Source organism: Mirounga leonina, unplaced genomic scaffold (assembly GCF_011800145.1).
Source record: "Mirounga leonina isolate KUSES-001 unplaced genomic scaffold, KU_Mleo_1.0 Mir_128, whole genome shotgun sequence".
Classification (NCBI taxonomy): Eukaryota; Metazoa; Chordata; class Mammalia; order Carnivora; family Phocidae; genus Mirounga; species Mirounga leonina.
In genome coordinates this window covers 16,382,987-16,404,834 of record NW_023270320.1, presented here as the reverse complement: position 1 = coordinate 16,404,834, position 21,848 = coordinate 16,382,987, and the positions used below count along the sequence as shown (strand labels likewise).

The 21,848-nt window shown below is 38.1% G+C and overlaps 1 protein-coding gene and 1 long non-coding RNA gene across 5 annotated transcripts in view; both read left to right on the top strand.

Moving 5' to 3' along the window:
- The window catches only part of DLC1 (DLC1 Rho GTPase activating protein), a 427,572-nt gene that overhangs the window by 193,755 nt on the left and 211,969 nt on the right, over positions 1-21,848 (top strand). The window contains exon 5 of one of the 4 annotated variants that reach the window (XM_035004125.1): positions 14,605-15,014. The exons of the other annotated variants lie outside the window; for them this stretch is intronic. Within the exon in view, the coding sequence (XP_034860016.1) occupies positions 14,605-14,700 (96 nt within the window). The 3' untranslated portion in view covers positions 14,701-15,014. Of the gene's footprint in view, positions 1-14,604; positions 15,015-21,848 lie in introns of those variants that run through there. 4 annotated transcript variants of the gene reach the window in all.
- On the top strand, positions 4,425-9,648 carry LOC118010019. Its single transcript, XR_004679086.1, has 2 exons — positions 4,425-4,891; positions 7,943-9,648. It is a non-coding gene; the product is annotated as an uncharacterized LOC118010019 (long non-coding RNA).

Genomic DNA, 21,848 nt, shown 5'->3' with positions numbered 1-21,848 from the left:
TGCACAAACAATGAATCATGGAACACTTCATCTAAAACTAATGATGTAATATATGGGGATTAACATAAGAATAAAAAAAAATGGTAAAAAAAAAAAAAAGATCATGTCACCTGAAAAAAAAAAAAATGTCAGAGTTCAGACAACCCTCCCTTAATTGTCTTCCACCCTACATCAGAAAGTCAAATGGCTTGATAGTAAACATGAAGTTATCTGAGTTTTCTTGTGTGCTCACCTTGTTTTCTCTACAAATATTAGAATTTCAAAGAAGAAAATATTAGACCCCCATGTCCTTGGTTTTCATATTCTCTGAATATGGTTGTCTTTAGAAAAAAGTCCTGGGGTGCCTGGGTGTCTCAGTCGGTTAAACGTCAGACTCTTGATCTCAGCTCAGGTCTTGATCTCAGGGTCGTCTGAGTTCAAGCCCCACATTGGGCTCCACACTGGGCAAGGAGCCTACTTAAAAAAAAAAAAAAAAAAAAAAAAGTCCTATATTTGAACTCTATGAAGTTGAAAAAGATTCTATTTCCATTTGCCTTATTTCGTCCAATCACACCAGCTGCTATTTCTCATGATCCTTTGCTCTTTCTTCTTCAAGAGACCTAAATTGTTGACGGCCCAAGACACTGTCTCCAGCCCTGTCTGCATGCTTTCTTTGGGAGATCTCATCCTGTCCCATGGTTTTAAAAATACCTTAGAGGCTGATGACTCTAAAATGTATATGTGAAGCTTAGATCTCTAGCCCTTGAACACAGACTTGCCTCTTCTCATTCAACTTAGCACGGTGACAACTGGCCAGGACTCCTGAGCCAGGTTTTCTGTGGGCTAGTTTGGATTATGCCATTTATTATAACCTTAGCAGTCATACAAGCTGCCTGTACTTCCAGCTCTAGTTGAAAGGAATGAATTAGTTATTACACTTAAAAAGGCTTAGAACAGTGTCTGGAACATAGCCGGTATTAATAAAACATAGCTGTAATTAGTACTTATCTCCCTTTGGTTATCTAACAAGGATCTCATGCTTAACAAGACAGGAGCAGGACAATTTGGTTTCTTATCTCCTATACACACAGTTTCCAGCCAGTATCTCAAGCCAAACACCCAAGAAGCCATCCTTGATTCTTTTTCCTTCAAATGACGCATCCAATGCATGCTTGAGGAAGTCATGCCAACTCTACCTACAAAAAGCTCTTGATATTTCCCCCTTGCCTTATTCTTGTTTGGAGACCATCGATACTTGCCTTCCATAACTCCAGTTCAAGTTACCATTGTTTCCCAGTATCCCCACTGGTCTGCCTTCTCTCCTGCGCCTGCGGTCTATCCTCTGCACAGAGTAATTTTTCTAAGCACATATCAGATCAAGCTACTCTTCCTGCTTAAAACCTCCCAGCTGCTTCCCATTATAAATCAACATAAAATGCCCACAAGGGCTTACAGGTCTGGCATGTGCCCTGCTCCCTGACCTCTTGCCCTTCTATCCTGCCCCTCTTCCACTATGCCACAGTGACTCTAGGCTTATCTCTGTCCTCTGAGCACACCAAACTCCTTTTCATTCCAAGGACCTTGCACTCAGAGCTCCCGCTGCTTCCCCATATCTGTGCAGGGCTCTCTCCTTAGTACTCAGGTGGCAACTCAAATATCACCTCCCCAAGAGCTGACTTCCCTGAGTACTTTGGATAGAGACACCTTCTCCGCCCTCTCCAAGACTCTGTCACTCACCAGCACATGGCCTTATTTTCTCTTCTTCCTCACATTTACCTGAATATGACATCAGCTTACTTTTCTTCATGGTTTTAGTCAGTCTACCCAACAGGAAAGTTAGCTTTGTGAGCGAAGAGGATTTTCTGGTTCTGTTCATTATTGTTTTCCCAGTACTAGAGCAGTGCCTGGGACACAGAGGAAGCATTTGAAAAATGTTTTGGTCTGACCAACTCTGGGCTTGCTACGATCTTATAATGAGTTTCCTGCTCTAAAGTAGAGTCTAATAAAGTCCATGTGTTTGTAGGTAGTGACAAATTGATGCTAGGTAAGGAAGGAGAATAAGTCGTTCTGGACCATTTAGGTTGAGTTGCTGTGCATTTTGTTTTATATATTCTAAATAAAGCCATGTTTTAAATGGGGGAAGACAAGATATAAAGGACCCATTGTAACAAATTGGAGACCCATTTCCCTCTGCGGCTTTAAATTCCCCCTTTGAGCAGTTTGGGTCTTAGAAAATTTTTATTCTTCATTGCAAAGAAAATTATTGGTAGGAGAAGGCTATTTTGTAAGAATTTCTCATGTATTTAATCATAAGGCAGACAACAACAAAAAAACTTTTTCAATTATTTATACAGTAATAAGTGCTATATGAAAAATACTACAATCTTTTCTTTAAAAATACAATTAAATTCAGTTAGTTATTTCACTTAAATATTTTTTTTTCAAGAATCACAGTGCTCTAGATATTCTATAGAAGTGATTCATCCATTTCTCTGCCTTCAAGGAGGAGAAATAGAGATCTCATTGTTGTAACCTTCTGGACAGATTGCAGAATCCCACCACCACCCTTATGCGTTAATTTCACTAGCTACTCAGTATCATTCCAAAAAGATCATATTCAAATATATTGTTCTAAATAAACTATCTTAATTCTCTAAAATATCAGTTAGCCCGGGTTAATTGATAGGTTAATCAAGTGACCCATAATTTACTCTGCAGAGAAAAGGCAAATCCAAGAAAATCACCTATATTTACTGTTTCCAGCAGCCTCCAGGGTACATATGCACGCCGTGTGGGCTGGGCTTGCTCTGTGGCTTCCACATGTACTTCTTGAAACCAGAGGGTGGGCAGCTCGGATCCTTGGAAGCTGGCAGTACTGCAAGAACCAAAGTCTTGACAGAAAGATTACATTGTGTTCATTATGCTTTATTTGCTAAGGCAGGAAAACATCCCATCCACTTTACAACGATTGTCCACAATGGCTGAAAGTAACTTTTTCCTTTATTAAATTTAAAGCTACATTAAGGAAAAAATGTAATTTATGTTCCATTTCCCAAACATTCTGGTCACTCAAGATTTTACTGTGTGTGATTTAGAGATCATTAAAAATGCTGAAGCTAAGTCATCGGTTTAAAATGATTTTTGTTGTTGTTTTATGGATGCTGATGTCAACCTAGCATGGTTTGAGTCTTCATCTTCAGAAGTTACACCCATTATACTGTGGTTACATTCTCAGTGCATTATGTCAAGGAACAGACTAACAAAAAGGAATAAGGCACAGAAAGGATACTATTAAAGCCACTTAAAACAAGGAGCAAGGCCTGACCTGATGCCAGTATCAGTATTTTACTCTTTTTGGTATGAAAAATATTTGTGCTTCTGAAATCTCAGAAATTTCAAAAAATAGATTGTATTTTTAAACAGAAAGTGGACATCCTGAGTTTTAGGGTTTATATAAAATTTTTTTTTGGTTGGGGGTTTGTTTGTTTATTGATGTTTCTGTCTGCATCATTTCTGAATTAGGACACAGATATTTTAACTTTGAAAACATGCTATAGTAAACAGAATTCAACTAAGTGACAAAAATTGGGCATATTGATTTCTCTGTCCTTTTTTTTTTTTTAAGATTTTATTTATTTATTTGACAGAGAGAGACACAGCGAGAGAGGGAACACAAGCAGGGGGAGTGGGGGAGGGAGAAGGAGGCTTCCCGCCAAGCAGGGAGCCCGATGCGGGGCTCAATCCCAGGACCCTGGGACCATGACCCAAGCCAAAGGCAGACGCCCAATGACTGAGCCACCCAGGCGCCCCTTCTCTGTCCTTCTTGATCCTCCAAAACAATAGCTGTTTTATTTTTTTAATTTTTTTAAAGACTTTATTTAGTTATTTGACAGAGAGAGAGCACAAAGAGGGGGAATTAGAGAAGGAGAAACAGGCTCCCAACTGAGCAAGGAGCCTGATGCGGGGCTTGAGCCCAGGACCTTGGTATCATGACCTGAGCCGAAGGCAGATGCTTAACTGACTGAGCCACCCAGGTGCCCCTAAATAGCTGTTTTAACAAAACAATATGAATCCTCTTAACAAGTCCTGAGTTTGGACATGCTTTGTTCTCAACCTTCTTTGGAATGTCACCTTTTACTGAGTCAGACTTCTTAAAATACTATTAGGCTTAGAATTTGTTCTTCATGCATCTAGGCCATGGCTTCATGGCCCTGATCAGATCACTGAGCAAAAAGGAATCCTAAAAATTGGAACTGCCACCCACGAGAAGGATACATTTTCTCCTATCAATTATTACTTTCCACATGAAAGCAAAGAAAGCGTCTTTTTAAAAAGGAAACCACCGGGGCTCCTGGGTGGCTCAGTTGGTTAAACGTCTGCCTTTGGTTCAGGTCATGATCCCAGGGTCCTGGGCTTGAGCCCCGAGTCGGGGAGCCTTCTTCTCCCTCTGTCTGCTGCTCCCCCTGCTTGGGCTTGCTCTCTCTGTCAAATAAATAAATAGATTCTTTAAAAAAATAAAATAAAATAAAAAGGTAACCACCACTCACAAGGCCTCAGTTTAATTGTCAAGAGAGGGGCGTATTTTTTTATTGCAGTCAAAATCCTTTCTGTTAAAAATTATGCTGCAGAATTAGGGTTGACTCAGAGAAGTAAATGCCACTTGGATTGTCTTCTGTTGTTTATAAATACTTTAAGCTAAAACGAAACTAGGTACTTGCCAGTAGAAAAACAGCAATTTGGTACTTACAAAATAATAAAAATTAAAAATTGAAAGTTTAAGCTTATTTACAAACCGTCAATCCAGCATAACCAATATGAGAACCTGTTTACTCAGAATCTGGCATAAAGAAGCCAGGAATCCACGGAAACCTCTGTGACCAGAGGATCCTGACTCAGAGCAAGTCATAAATGAGTGAGTGAGCTTCTTTCCTACCGGCTTATTTATCCTTGAGACTTCTTTTAAGCCCCTTTTGGCACTTTCTTCCCTTTATCTGTATAGATATCTACTTTATTTCATATCTACTTTATTCATTTTAGCCTAATTTCCGGTGTGTGAACATTTTTCAGAGTGAGGAAACCTTATCTATAAGGCTGACTTGTGTCCATGCTCATGATTCTGTACATGTGAGGAAGGTTGCCGTGAATAGTTGTTTTCAGCTATTGTGTGAGTCTGGAGAGAAGTTAAACAAGTAAAGCAAACCAACAAACAGAAAAGGTGTAAAGTAAGGAAAGACAGATGTATGGAATCCTCACCACCCCCCCACCTCCGAGACTGGACAATCGCCTCTCACCCTCTTCCTGTGTGTTGTTGCATACCCGGGATCTGGGGCCCGGAAACGTGATACAGAAGCACCACGGCCACACAAGAGAAAGGTCCCCAGTTAGCAAAAAGGTAGAAAGGTAGCTGGTGACTGGTTGGAATGTGTTGGCCTCAAAACAATTACCTATAATTGCTCAGAGCTCACAGAATATGCAACATTCTACTAATGGAAGGTGAAGCAAAAAAAAGAGGTACAGACTCAACACCAAGTTTAGTGAGGAAGACCTTTGTGTTCAGTCAAATGTTCACATGTATTGAGTTAAATATCTAATAATCAATAACCAGAGTATGTGTGCATAGTCTGCTAAAGCTCCACCTCAGCCAGATTTTGCCAGGCTCTTTTAGTATCAGATGAGTCTACCAGCCAAAGGCAAAAATCAGTCTTGATTTTAAACATTGGGTAATCAAGCAATGTTCCTTTCTCTTGTACTACAAAGCCTGGGCATCATATGTGGACTTTACATATCTGTGTATGTATTCCTCATAAGCATCACTTACAAAATGAAAGATACTACGCTGGCATAGGGAGAACAAAAAGAAATAGGTCCCATCCTGAAGGATCTTAGAGTTTAGTTCAAGAAGTAAGTTGTGACAGGGCGCCTGGGTGGCTCAGTTGGTTGAGCGGCTGCCTTCGGCTCAGGTCATGATCCTGGAGTCCCTGGATCGAGTCCCACATCGGGCTCCCTGCTCAGCGGGGGGTCTGCTTCTCCCTCTGACCCTCTTCCCTCTCGTGCTCTCTCTCATTCTCTCTCTCTCAAATAAATAATTAAAAAAAAAAAGAAGTAAGTTGTGACAGTATAAATATACAACAAGAATATATAAAAAGATTTTTAAATAATAATGTGTATCAGAAAGATTTTAGATTAGTAGTGGTACTATTTCCTGATCATAAAACATATGTGTAAAAAATACCCCAAAGTCAGGCCACCCAAAAATTCAGCAGAAATATCATTATTTCTGGAAGTCTTTTCTTTCCCCCAGGCCTTTTGAACTATCATGTTGATGAGAAGAACCTAGATATGAATAGAACTGACCACAGGTTGAGGTGATGACAGGTGGGATCTGTCTGAGGATGACTGAGATTCTGTTTATCCTGCAGGCTGGAGCCAAGGACAGTGATGAGTTTTTCTAGGATACAGCCCCAGCCTTGAGTAGCCCTTCTAGGTATCCCAATGTTCTGTACCAATATTATCATTTTTTTTATGTATGTCTTGATATGAAAAAATGAGGAAGCTCTTCAAGACCATCAGATAGTCACAACTCCAAGAAGTCACACTTGCTTGAGGAAAGTCTGGGAGAGGGAGAAAGGAGAAGGTGTTTACTTGTGTCTCCCACCTAGACTGTAATGAGCCACTCCAAGGTGGGAACCTTATTCTTCATCTTTTCCCCAGGGCTGAGATGCCTTTTGCATATTATCTGTTTGAAATGGAATTGGATGGGGCCATCTGGGTGGCTCAGTGGGTTAAGCATCTGCCTTTGGCTCAGGTCATGATCCCAGGGTCCTGGAATTGAGTCCCACATCAGGGTCCCTGTTCCACGGGGAGCCTGCTTCTCCCTCTTCCTCTTCCTGCAGCTCGCCCTGCTTGTGCTCTCTCTCTGTCAAATAAATAAATAAAATATTTTTAAAAAATTAAAAGTGAAATAGAATTGGATGAATCCATGTCTGGACTAATGATTCCGTTAACAACTGTCTTGGCTTCCTTCTCTGCCCTTTCTCTTCAACACACTCCAGCCCAACTTCCCATTCCCACCAGGTCTCCACATCTACCTGGACCGATTTTTTTCAGCCACTTCCTCAACCCCCATGCTGCTATATCAAATGATCACGTTTTCATTCTCATCTTATAGTATCCCTCCCATCTCCAGAATGCCCCTCTCAGTTCTAAAATCTCTTCTTTCTGCCTGTGTGACATCACAGCCTTCTGGTTTCTCTCTTTCTGCTCTGACTGGTCCTGTCAGCGTGCTCTGCTGACTTCTTCTTGACCAACCCTCAGAGACCAGCATTCAGTCCCCAGCCCACTCCTTTCCCATGTCCTACTCTCACACCATGAGGACTCCTCTCCCTAGCTTCAGGCCCCAGCAAATTTATACTAGCTCAGACCTCTCTTTTGACCTCCGTGTGTCTGTAACCATCAGTTTAAAAAAGTCTGGTTGAGCTTGTCCAAAACTGAAGTTGGCTCCTGCTACCACCTAGTCCTAGCCCCCTGCAGCTTTCTCTCCCGGCAATACTCCATCCACTCAGCCTCACAGGACAGGAGGCTGACCGTCTTCTTTGGCAGCCATCTCTCCTGAACTCCCACAGTCAATCCATTACCAAATGTCCACTGATGATTTTCCCTCCAAAATGCAAGTTAGGGTTGACCACTTCTCCCATCTTCATCCCATCCCCTCACTGCAGCCTGAACAAGTCCTTTCTCTTTCCTAAACTCTCATCTCTTACCCGCTAATGCCGTCTCTGGCCCTCTTGTTTCCCCCTGCATTCTCTTCCGAGTAGCCAAAGTGGGGATCACGTCATCACGCATCTACCTAAAAAAAACCCCACGTAGAGATGCTCGGTGCTTCCCATAAATGACAAGCTCTTATATGACCTGGACACCACCTAGTTCTGTAGCATGTCATGCCATCCTTTCTCTCCTTCACCAGACTCCAGCCACTGATTCTGTTTTCAGAACTACAACCAAACCAGCTTATTCTTCTAGTGCAGCAGTTCTGAAAGTAGGGTCTCCAAAGCAGCAATGACCACAGCACCTGGGAACTTCGAGGAAATAGAAACTCTGGAGCCCCGCCCTAAATCTGCTGACCTGCTGAATCTGAGAACTCTGGGAGCAGGGCCCAGCAGGTGATTCTGATGCATAATCGGTTTGAGAAGCCCTGACCTAACTAATCAGAGATGGGAATGCCTGGAAGTCCCAGTTTTACCTTTTTTTATTACTTAAACGTAACTAATTTGGCAGGCTCTTTTAATGGACTTAGTGGAGGAAAGATATTGGGAGCAAATAATTGCTTGTCCAACTTAATAAGCTGGCTCCGGTGGCTTTTGAGTTACAAATAGTAATATATACATTTATGTAAACAATGTTGTGAGCCTTTGGATATTCTACTATACCACATCTTGAACACTTAAGTGGAGGTCAACTGATCTTCATAGAATTATGGTCTAAGTGTAGACAAGCCTTTCTTAAGTAAAAAGCTAGACCCTCTTAAAGTCAAACATCACCGTTCAGTTTCTTGAATCATTAGTGAAATTTGCATGTAAATGTCTTTTTCTCTCTCTTAAATCTCAAATTCACTGAGATTAGGAATTGTACTTCATAATTTTAATACCCTCCTCATTGCCTTACAATACTATGTTTCAAGTGTTTGACAAGAGCCATTTTCTTACTTTAAATTGGAATAAATATAAACCACTGTGTGTTTTAAAATGTGATACAAGAAGACAGTTTTTCCCTTCGTGTTTACCTTTCCCAGAGAACATCCCGTCCTGACCTTCATATGTGATAATGCCACAAATTCGTTTTTTTATGAATCCTTAAGTCTCTTTAGAATTTTCCAAAGAGTTCCAGCAGCTGTTTGTCTTCACATGAAAGACCAATTATTTACCAAGAATTGTTCACTGACCGCCCACTTCATTTATGTCTCTACCTGTGATCAGGCCTCAGAAACCACCCGCTCATCAGCCTCCTTTTATGAAACAGAGCAGCATTTATGGCCTTCTGAGATTTTCTCTGTGTACGTATAAAATTATTTGTCCCAGAACATGTTTAAGTGTTTGAGAAGTGCTATAAAGTATTGTGCAATTTAGTATGACTATTGGAAGCAAGAAAAAGTTTTTTCTATGTATCACATTATCCCTTCTTGCAATATGGGAAATAACCCAACAGTCTCCTCAAGGGACGGGTTCTGGTCTGAAAGCCAAGTTCATTAGCCTCACTCCTTCTCTCCAGGCTTTCAGGGCTCTAAACAAACCATACAAGCAAAGACCCAAGACTAACCAACTTCTGAGATTTCTCCTTTCTTCTTTTTTCCCCCCTAGTTTTATAAAATAATCACCATAAGTTACAGGACTCTGAAAACATTTCTCTGTTGTGATCCTCACTCTCAGTACTTTTGTTGTGTCTGTTTTCTATATAGTTAATTTATATGCCTATGTAATTTCAAGAAACTCGAAACAGTTTTTAGCGTACAATGTTTAAACAGATCAATCACTTGAGTCCAAGTGATTTTATGGTAAATAATCTTTACACAGCATCATCAAAGTATTGTCAAAAGACTATGTGATACTCTAACTGTTGCCTAAAAAAAAAAAAAACCATATACACACACACATTACACACACACACACAAACATAAGGTTTATGATATATATGTTCAAGATAAATTCTTGAGATTTATCAAGAAAAACACAACTGTAATTGCATTTTGATTGGTTTAAATTCCAAATTTTCAAGTTTAGTAAAACAGCTTGATATGGAATAAGATTCTAATCTGAAAAAAAAATCTTCCAATTGTCACTTCATAAGTAAAAGTACGTAGGGTTTGAATTTGGTTTGGAAGCTAAGGGCTTACTCAAATTAACTCAGCTTACTTTAAAGTTACTTTTAAGGAATTACCCTAGAGACATGTCTACTACATGTTCCTCAATAATATGAGTGGCTAAAAAATCTTCTGTTTTCTTTCTGTGGTATTTCTGGAGGATCCCCTTGTTAACACTTTTAAGAAAGATATGCAAAAACATAGTATTATAAAAGGCAAAACTACAATAGCAACAACAACAAAAGTTTTAAAAGATGGCCAGTTTTCTCTCTACTGTATGATTTTAAAAAAATCAGTCTGATACGTTCGATTCTGTTTTCACTGTTCTCAAATAACACACTTGTCCTGCCTGTGTTCAGTAGCACTTCCTGGTAGGCGCTAATGAAGCCACAGAATTAAATGCATTAAGATACATTAACTATATCACATAATTCTTAAGCCAGCTTGCTGGATGATTTACAATAACACTGCACGAGGGTTATCTTTCCATATTATCAAAGTCTCTAAAATACATGTATAACCAGAAAAATACTTATTTTCAAAAGAAATAATACCACCAACTAGTGAAATGCTTATTTTATGCCTCATAGTATTACTGTGAGGATTAAATAAGATACTATATATTATAAATATTTAATTACAGTAAGGTATTCCTTTTGTTGCATTACCTTATCTCTGTGTTTATCAATATGGTATGAATACGATATGTCTGACTGTGTATGCTCACATCATTCTTTGTTGAAAATCTTAATTCCTTAAGAGTAGAAATTAACTTTTATTATGCTATATATGGTTCCTATTTTGAATCAAAATATACAGGGAAGCTCAATAAACACAAATTAATAAATGATGACCATCAACCCAAGCAGAAAGCTTAACTGCAAAGAATGAAGAAAGAATAATAATGAAGAAGAGAGGCCAGCTTTCTGCCCATTTTCTTTTTTTTTTTTTTTTTTTTAAAGATTTTATTTATTTGAGACAGAAAGCACATGAGAGGGGGGAGGGCCAGAGGGAGAAGCAGGCTCCCCGCCGAGCAGGGAGCCCGATGCGGGACTCGATCCTAGGACTCCAGGATCATGACCTGAGCCGAAGGCCGTCGCTTAACCAACTGAGCCACCCAGGCGCCCTCTGCCCATTTTCATTAGGTCGGCCACAAAAGGAAATGCTATTTAACTGTAGCAGGGGAATTTGTGATTTTTTTATATTAAGAGTATATTGATGTCTTTAAACCTGAAATAGCCTTTTAAAGGACTTTCAAAAACCTAGTTCTCTAGGAAATAGATGAATTTTAGTTTAGCTGCAGTTTTGCTGGTATTTACAAAAGTTCCTGATTTAAATACATAGGTAAGTGTATTACTTATTGCCGCATAACAAATAACCCCCAAATTTGGCAACTTAAAATAACAGTGAGCATTTATACTCATACAGTTTCTGTGTGTCAGAAATGCAGGTGGAGTTTGGTTGATTCTAGCTTAGCATCTCTCATGAGGTTGCAGTTAAGATGTCTAAAGGTGTAACTAGGACTGGAGAATCTGTTTCTGATAAGACTCACTCACCCAGCTGCTGGCAGGAGCATCCATTCCTTGCCAGGTGAACACATAGGGCAACTTGAGTGTCCTGCTGACATGGGAGCTAGCTTATCCCAATGCAAGCCATCCAAAAGAGAGAGCGAGGAAGAAGCTGCTACACTTTTTATGAAGTAACAGTGTTACTTCAGCCATACTCAGGGAGGGAAATGAGGCTCTACCTTTTAAAGGGAGAAAGTGTCAAAGAATTTGTGGACATATATTAAAACCATTACAGGAAGCTCTATGGGTAATGCCACCTCTGTGCAGTAAAGAAATATTACCTCCTAGAGCTCATATGGTTTCAGTTTGGTTAAGTATTTTGCTAAGAAACATTTCTAAGAGAAACTCAGATGCTTCAGCACAAATTAAGAATTATTTAGAATTTGGAACTTTAAAGATAAGCTAAAACTATGTAAGTAAGAAAACTATGATCCAAAGTGATTAACCTTCTGAAGGCTACAGGACAAGATCTGAGGTCCCTAGATACCCACTATAAATTCTTGGAGGTTTAATTACATGTTAGAATGTCCACCTTTACATGGAATTCAAGGTAACAATAAAAATTCAATGTAACAGTTCATGAAAGTTGTAAAGTTTTAAAGGAGGTAGAAATAGATAAAAAAAAGTAAGAAACATAGTAAGAAAGTTTTATAGGAGATATAAACAGATAAAAATACTATAGTATTTGCCCTCAAGGTACTTGCACTTTAAGTAGAACAAAAAGCTTCCAAACATAACCACACAATTAAGACTATTATTTGTTTATTTTATCAACCAACATATTGCTGCCTTCCCTTTATTTTTTTTTTCCTATCTTTCAAAACCAAAATGATTGAGGGGCTTCAACAGCAGTGGGTACCAGTTAAAACAGCCAGCAGATAATCTCTTAAATGTTTTGATTAAGAAATTAAAGGATTTAATAAAAGCAATTTTGATTTATTTTCTATTCAGAATTTTGCTCATTATAAAGAAAAATTCACTGGAATTCTTGATAAAAACACATGTTCAAAACCCCAGTGGAGATAATACATTTGAATAGAAATATTTCTCAGGTCTACTTCAATAAATCTTTAATTTTCTAGTACTCAAGGTTCCCAAAGTGGAGAATATGTAGAAAAGTTCCCTTTGTTAATGGAATTTTGACCCAAATACTAAAGAAAAGGGCTGTGGGAATTAAAAATAGGCTTGCCAGAGAATGTAGCACATTTACTGAATTCTTATATAAGTCACCTCTTTCATCTGGGCCATGTGGACTTGCCGGGAGTCATTATCTGGAAAGCCTACAAATAACAACCACTTTTAAAAGCCAATTTTTACGTTTGTTTCTTATCAAAAAAAAAAAAAGAAGAAGAAGAAGGAAATTTCCTGAAAACTAGATGAATTATCCCCCTGACTCAGGGCTCATATAATGGAAACTTCCTGTAGGAAAGACAGTGGTTAATTGAAAAGAGGAAAGAACCTCGTTAGGTATCCTATTTTGGAATCACTTTGTAGTGTCTAGTTCCTTTGACTATTCCCTGTTTAGCACATAGATGAATAAATCTAAATATTCAAAAAAATGTATGATCCTTTCCTACTACGAGATTTTGCATTTTAAGTTATTGGATTGATGTCAGTTCTGTGAGTTCAGGAGCCTGCTATATTGTAACCCTTAAATAGGGGAAATACGATGTTGTTTTCATACTGTTATTTTAAAACATGCTACCAAATATTTTCTTTTGTTAATTACAGAAACTAGATCAATGGACAATGTTGTACCCAATGCAAAAGCTAAGAGTTATTCCAAGAGGAGCCTGAGTTCTCAAAGTGAAGAATTGGTAGGGCAAGTTTTTAACCCATTTCATGGATTGCGGAAATCGCAAGGAGGCCATATATCCCAAATGTGGTTGGGACACAGTTTAAGAAAATGAAGTAGTATGTAATGTATGGTGATTAACATAACAATAAAAATTTTTAAAGAAGTATTATAATTACCAAGACCCACAAAAAAAAAGAAAGAAAATGAAGTAGTGTGTTGCTGATATGTAGAACTAGAAATCATTTGATGTAGTGCCAATTTGATTGTTAGTTTAAAACCCAAACCAGCTTTTTGTCAGTCCTAATTATCACTCTCAGAATTGAATAACAGCCTAGAGAAGATGCTGAAAAGGGTGTGTGGGGGAAGCAGACAAGGCAGAAATAATGGGAGCTCATTCATCATGCAAAGTTACTCTTTAGGGTCAGGTGTCTATCACACGCTTCCTGCCTTAGTTTCACTTTGGGAGAATGTTTTTTATTTTGTGGATGTGCCTGTAATCATAAACAGTCTTATAAATGAAACAGCCGCTAAATCAATTACTTTGGACCTTGATGAAAGGCATACGCATTATAGGTATAAATCAGCCCTTTAGCATCCCTGATGATTGATGGAAAAACTCCAGGTCTGCAAAAGCTAGCTCCATTTGAAGTGCTCCTTGCAGCGCACAGCTTTGGAGTGAACCTCACTCTCTTGTGTTTCTTTGGGAGAGAGACATCACGTGACGCCAAACTGCAGAGCATTCAATCTGCCTTGTGAAAGTGTATAAACATTTTCTAGTGTGGTCATAAAAATTAAGTGACTTCTCCTTTTACTTCACTAAGTGTACTCTTAGCCTGTGATGTCTGCTTGAGAAAGAAGAGGGGGAAGGGGTGACCAGCCCAGGACTGACATGTAGAAAAGGAAAAGTGCCAGAGCTTTGTGTTGAACTTTGTGTTCAAGTCCCCTGCTGCTTTAGAATTTGTGGCACCCACCCAGTAGGCATCTCAAAAATGATGACTGTTCAATTATTCCTTTAAGCTCACATTCCAGTTAGGTTTTTGCTTCCCAGTAATTAAAAACAATACCAGTATCTTTGGTTTCTCACTTTTTTTTCTCTTGCTATCTGGGTATTTACAGAAAAAGTAACATGTCAGTCTAGAGAAACTATGTATAATAGGGGTTAAGAACATACACGTAATCTGTGTTAAAATCCTGGGTTCAGTCCTTGGCTTGACCATTTACAAAAGGTGACACCATGGACCGTAAGTTACCTTGTCTCTCTGTGATTTCCCCTTATGTAAAATGGAACAGTGACAGTACTCCCTTCATAGGGAGTCTGGAAAGGGTCAGGGAGAGAAGCTATTTATCACTAGTCATCCTTTCAAATGTAACCATATATTAAAGTGAGAACTTTGTTCTCTTCACAGGCATATCACACACTGCTGGATAAGACTATGGAAGCCAGAAAGGCAAACATGCCCAGACTCGTATTAATACAACTATTCATAATTTTATGTCATTAAAAAATAACATTGAAAACCAAGCATACACTTACCATACAATCTATCAATTGCACTCTTTAGTATTTACCCAAAGGAGTTGAAAACTTGTGTCCACACAAAAACCTGCACACAGATGTTTATAGAAGCATTATTCATAGTTAATTGCCAGAACCTGAACGCAACCAAGAAGTCCTTCAGTAGGTAAATGGATCAATAAACTAGTACATCCAGACAATGGAATATTATTCAGCACTAAGAAGAAATGAGCTATCAAGCCATGAAAAGACATGGAGGAAACTTAAATGCATATTATTAAGTGAAAAACAACAACCAGAAAGGGCTTCATAATTCCAACTATTTGATATTCTGGAAAAGGCAAAACCACAGAGGCAGTAAAAAGATCAGTGGTCACCTGGGGTTGGGGGGAGGCTGAGTTGAATAGTCAGAGCACAGAGGATTTTTAGAGCAACAAAACCATTCTGTATGATTCTGTAATGGCAGATACATGTCATTATCGGTTTGTCCAAATCCATAGACTGTACAACACCAAGAGTGAACCCTAATGTAAGCTATGGACTTTGAGTGACCATGATGTGCCAATCAATTAACAGATGTCACAAATGCACAACTCTGTGGAGGCTGTCAGTACTGAGGGAGGCTGTGCCTGTGTGAGGACAGTGGGCAGAGAGGCAATGTCTGTACCTTCCACTCAATTTTGTTGTGAAACTAAAACTGTCCTAAAAAATAATATCTGGTTTGCTTGTTTGTTTGTTTGTTTGTTTGTTTGTTTGTTTGTTTGTTTTTAAAGGAACATTCTGAGACAAGTGCTAAACTGACCAGGATGCCCATATAAACTGGGATTATCCCAGGTAAACCAGGGCATATGGCACCCTTTCCCATCCAGGTCAGACTTCCTGCACAGAGTAGAAGGGAAATCTGGAAGGTCAAATTGAAACTTACCAGCAAAGAAGGGGATTCGAGTCACTAGTGTGGTTAAAGAAATGGATTTGGACTCCATGACCTTGTGATTTGGAGAGGAAGGTCCTAGAATATTTGTCATGTTATCAAGAGCAGGCAATTGAAAGGTCCCTACAGGCATCTGGATGGCTCAGGCAGTTAATTGTCTGCCTTGGGCTCAGGTTGTGATCCCAGGGTCCTGGGATTGAGCCCCGAGTTGGGTTCCCTGCTCAGCGGGGAGTCTGCTTTTCCCTCTCCTTCTGTCCCTCCCCCCACTTGTGTTTTCTCTCTCAAATAAATAAAATCTTAAAAAAAAAAAAAGAAAAGAATGGCCCCGACATAATGTTTATATAAATTAACCCATCTTTGTTCCTCATAGGGTAGACACCTCTTACATTTTATGACTTAATTCAGGCATGTACCTCAGAAATAGTAACAGACACCTCTTCTGTCTATGTATGCATTCTCAAAGAGCAGAACATTTTTAAATATCTCAATGTCCATACAGTGTTCATACAAAGCTTCAAAAGCATTGAACATTTGGTTATTATTTGATTAGCATCCTTATTTCACAAGCCTTTGTGGGGTTTTGTTTTGTTTTGTTTTAATTTTTATTTAAATTCCGTTAGTTAACATACAGTATAATATTAGTTTTAGGTTTGTGATTTCTTTTTTTTTTCAGTTTCTATTTGTCCTCTGTTACTCCAAGTTTTGTCGTTAGGTCCCAGTCACATTTAGTGCATTCTTGTCCTCACTCAGGTCTGTGATTTAGAGCACACATAAAATACATATTTCATTCAAATCAAATTTTTTTTAGTGAATACCACTACAATGAATATCTCCCTGTAACAAAAATGTTTCTGGTCCCCAGCCAAGAGCCCACTTACATGAAGTAATATTTGATAAGAGTAAATTCCAGTTCAATGAACAAGGTTATAATTTGTCATAAAAAGATTTATATATATATCATTTAAGTAGTTGTAATCTGTATTCTTTTTGCAGTTATGACTTAGTGGTATATGTTTTGCGTTTCTAACAAAAGTTTAGTTCTGCCAAAAGTTCTTAAGTTGGAAAGTAGGAAGCTATGAGAATATTAGTAAATTTTAGGTAATACAGGTGAACATGTAGGTATTGAATTATTGATGTGAAGCTAAACTTATATTGGAATATAACTGGTAGTAACTAACCTGGTCAAGATGGGGTATCAGTGAAATGCTTCTTTATCTCTCAGCCTTCTAATAGACTAAGTTAAAATACAACAAATAAATTCATAATGCAAGTTATTTTATTTATAAGATAGATATTATATGCAATTCTATGTTAAAGCATTGACAAATACTTTGCCTCTATACTTTTTTTTAATTCCAGTATAATTGAAACAGTATAATGAATACAGTGTTATATTAGTTTCAGGTGTACAATATAGTGATTTAACAATCCTATACATTACACAGTGCTCATTACAATAAGTGTACTTTTTTTAAAAAAGGTTTTTATTTTAGAGAGAGAATGATTGGGGAGGAGGGTCAGAGGGAAAGGGAAAGAGAGAATTTTAAGCAGGCTCCACACCCAGCGAGGAGCCCAACATGGGGCTTGGTCTCACAATCCTGAGAGCATGACCTGAGCGGAAATCAAGAGCCAGACAGACGCTTAACCAACTGAGCCACCCGGGCACCACCACAATAAGTGTACTCTTAATCCCCTTCACCTGTTTCATCCATCCCTTCACCCACCTCCCCTCTGGTAACCATCGGTTTGTTCTCTATAATTAATAGTCTTATTTTTTTAGTTCTCTCTTTTTTCTTTGTTTTGTTGCTCAAATTCCACATATGAATAAAAATCATATGGTGTTTGTCCTTCTCAGACTGACTTATTTCACGTAGCATTATACCCTCTAGATCCATCCATGTCATTGCAAATGGCAAGATTTCATTCTTTTTTATGGATGAGTAATATTCCATTGTATGTGTGTATATGCATGTGTATGTATATACATATATATGTATACCTCATCTTCTTTATCCATTCATCTACTGATGGACACTTTGCTTTCGTCATTTGGCTATTGTAAATAATGCTACAATAAGCATAGAGGTGCATATATCTTTGTGAATTAGTGTTTTCATATTCTTTGGGTAAATACCAAGTGGTGGAATTAGTGGATCATATGATAATTCTATTTTTAATATTTTGAGGAACCTCCTTACTGTTTTCCACAGTGGCTACACCAGTTTGCATTCCCACCAACACGGCACGAGGGTTCCTTTTCCCCTACATCCTCCCTAAAACCTGCTATTTCTTGTGTTTTTGATTCTAGCCATTCTGGCAGGTGTGAAGTGATACCTCATTGTGGTTTTGATTTGTATTTCCCTGATGATGAGTGACGTTGAGCATTTTTTCATGTATCTATTGGCCAGCTGTATGTCTTCTTTGGAGAAATGTGTATTCTTGTCTTCTGTCCATTTTTTAATTGGATTATTTGGTTTCTTTGGGGTTAAGTTGTATGCTTTTTTAATATATTTTGGATATTAACTCTTTTTGGATATTTCATTTGCAAATATCTTCTCCAATTCTGTAGGTTGACTTTTAGTTTTGTTGATTGTTTCCTTTGCTGTGCAGAAGCTTTTCATTTTGATATAGTCCCAATAGTTTATTTTTGCTTTTCTTTCCCTTGCCTGGGGAGACATACCTAGAAAAATGTTGCCACTGCCAATGTCAGAAATTACTGCCTGTGTTTTCTTCTAGGATGTTTATGACGTCAGGTCTCACATTTAAGTTCTTATGCATTTTGAGTTTGTTTTTGTGTATGGTGTAAGAAAGTGGTCTATTTTTATTCTTTTGCATGTAGTTGTCCAGTTTTCCCAGCACCATTTATTGAAAAGACTGTGTTTTCCTCATTGCATATTCTTGCCTCCTTTGTTGGAGATTAACTGACCATATAATCATGGATTTATTTCTGGGCTCTCTATTCTGTTCTATTGATCTATGTGTCTATTTTTGTGCCAGTACCATACTTTTTTGATTACTGCTACTTTGTAGTATACCTTGAAATCTGGGATTGTGATACCTCCAGTTCTGTTCTTTTTCAAGATTGCTTTGGCTATTCAGGATCTTTTCTGCTTCCATACAAATTTTAGAATTATTTGTTCTAGTTTTGTGAAAAATGCTATTGGTATTTTGATAAGGATTGCACTGACTCTGTAGATTGTTTTGGGTAGTATGGACATTTTAACAGTATTTGTTCTCCCAATCTATGAGCATGGAATGTCTTTCCATTTCTTTGTGTCATCTCCAATTTCTTTCATCTATGTTTTATAGTTTTCAGAGTACAGGTCTTTCACCTCCTTTGTTAAGTTTATTCCTAGGGATTTTATTATTTTTTGGTACAGTGTAAATGGGACTGTTTTCTTAATTTCTCTTTCTGCTACTTCATTATTAGTGTTTACTTGCCTCTATACTTTTATCCAGTCTATTAACCAATATTATATTATGTATAATATTCATATATATATATCTAGTCTATTAACCAATTTTATATTATACTTTATACAATATATAAGATATATATCTATATCTATATATATCTCCAATAGTTTCTGAATCATGTATGGAATTCATTTTAGTTCAGGGAAGTTCAGTAGGTGATAAATCCCATTAAGAGTTCTTTTTTTTTTAAGATTTTATTTATTTATTTGACAGAGAGAGACACAGTCAGAGAGGGAACACAAGGAGGGTGAGTGGGAGAAGGAGAAGCAGGCTTCCTGCTGAGCAGGGAGCCCAATGCAGGGCTCATTCCCAGGACCCTGAGATCATGACCTGAGCCGAAGGCAGACGCTTAACCAACTGAGCCACCCAGGCGCCCCAAGAGTTCTGGTTAAATGTGAGTGGTGGCCCCAGGTATCTCTTATAGTTCAGAGGTCACTGAAAGGTCCTAGGAGTGCAGAAGACAAATATTCTACATTTTCTGATACAGGTATGACTTCCACATATGTCCTTAGGCTCTGCTGCTCCAGGTTGTAGAACTGGGAGCCTATTCCTCAGTGTAAGGACCTAAGAAGAATATCCTCACTTGTTGACACCTAAGGGGGCCAAGAATAGAGCCATCTAGTAACAGTTGGTGACAGGCTCCAAATTAAAGGTGAGGGCTGAGGATGATAGCTTCCAAACTGGGCTTTATGAAACTTAAAGTAAGTAGCTGACCAAAAAAAAGAAACATTTCTTTCAAAAGGTCGGGGGTGGGAGGGATGGGGTGGCTGGGTGATAGACATTGGGGAGAGTATGTGCTATGGTGAGCGCTATGAATTGTGTAAGACTGTTGAATCACAGACCTGTACCTCTGAAACAAATAATACATTATATGTTTAAAAAAAAAAAAAGAAGAAGAAGAAGATAGAAGGAAGGGAAGAATGAAGGGGGAGAAATCAGAGGGGGAGACGAACCATGAGAGACTATGGACTCTGAGAAACAAACTGAGGGTTCTAGAGGGGAGGGGGTGGGGGAAGGTGTTAACCTGGTGATGGGTATTAAAGAGAGCATGTATTGAATGGAGCACTGGGTGTTATACGCAAACAATGAATCATGGAACACTACATCAAAAACTAATGATGTACTGTATGGTGACAAACATAACATAATTAAAAAAAAACATAACACAGAAAAAATTATAAATAGTTCAAAATAAATAAAGGAGGAATGAACCTGAGAAAACAAGTTAATCTGAGAGAAGGCAGGGAAGGAAGCAGAGACAGACAACCCATGCTTCTTTGCATTATTTCAGAATAAATATGTAGTTACTCTCATATCATAATAACAAACCCAACAAGAGGAATACTTTACACTTAGGGAGCACTTGGGCAGGTACTATGATAATCCTCTTTTGTGCAGCATGTCATTGAATTGTCACAAATAGCCCTGAGATGTAGATGTTACCTCTACCCTCTTTTTAGAGATGAAGAAACTGAGCTCAGAGAGTTCTAAAAACTTGTCCAAAGTAACAGAGCCAATCGGTAGCAGCAAGGAACCTAGTACTTGTTCATATCTTACCTCTGATTTTCTATTTTAGTCTTCAGTCTTGAATTCATAATTACTTATTTTTAAAGCCTATCTTTTTATTTCATTTAGTGCCACCAGAGCACGTAGTAAAGGGCTGTGCATACAGTGGATACTTAACATGTGTGTCTATTAACTGAGTCGCTAGAACGAAGCAGAAGAGGATGAGAATCTCAGAGCACATGACTAATGACCAGGCATTCCAGGAAGGAGGTGGGGAAGAGGTCGTCATTAAAGCATTTTAAGGAAAACAGTGGTATAGTAATAAATTTTAGCAGGGCCAGTTGCCTTTGTAGTGCCCATCAGATATAGTGAGAAGGAGGGTTGCACCAGCAAAACACTATGACTCAGGCTAGAAAAATGAGGATATGGACAAAATGAAAAAATCCATTATGAGGAATATTAGGGGGAGTAAAGGGCACACCTTTAACACTGAGGAGCAGATGAATTGCTGGTTAACATTGTCCACCAAGAAAAATAAACAGCGAATCTGAGTTAGTTGCTCCCTGAATAAGTCACCTATCTTGAGTATCATCTTTACTGAAAATAAGTCTACATGTCTATGGTGCTCCTTAACTGTGAACTTTCATTAACCAGACTCTAAATAAAAACAAAGCTTCCTTGAATAATCAGTATTTCTAAATGGCTACCATATGCAAATCACTGTACCAAAGAGTAAAAGAATACTTGTGTGAAGAAGTCACAAATTGATTTTTGAAGAAGTTGCAAATATCCAAGAAGGAAGAAATAATGCAATTTTTGTAGTGAAATTTGTGAACATATTCAGGTACGTCGGCAACAATTCTTTTTCCAGAATTACTAAGGTTGAGCATAAAATCAGATGTTTTAAAATACATAACTTACAAATTCACAAAAATAGAGCAACTGACTGCAAAAGTCACAAAGTAGGATTAATAAAATACCAAAATTATATAAAACCATGTAAAAGGTAAAACAATTATACCAAAATGGTTACTACAATTAAACATTGCATTTAGTACTGAACTTTTATAATTACAATTGGAGAGGGAGACATGACTTGTTAAATTTTGAAAAGATTTTATAACATGAAAATGTATCTAAAAGATACTGAGTTCTGTCATGAATAATATCTTAATCAGTGATTTACTGAAAATACAGAAGTGTTAAAATTAAGAACTTCT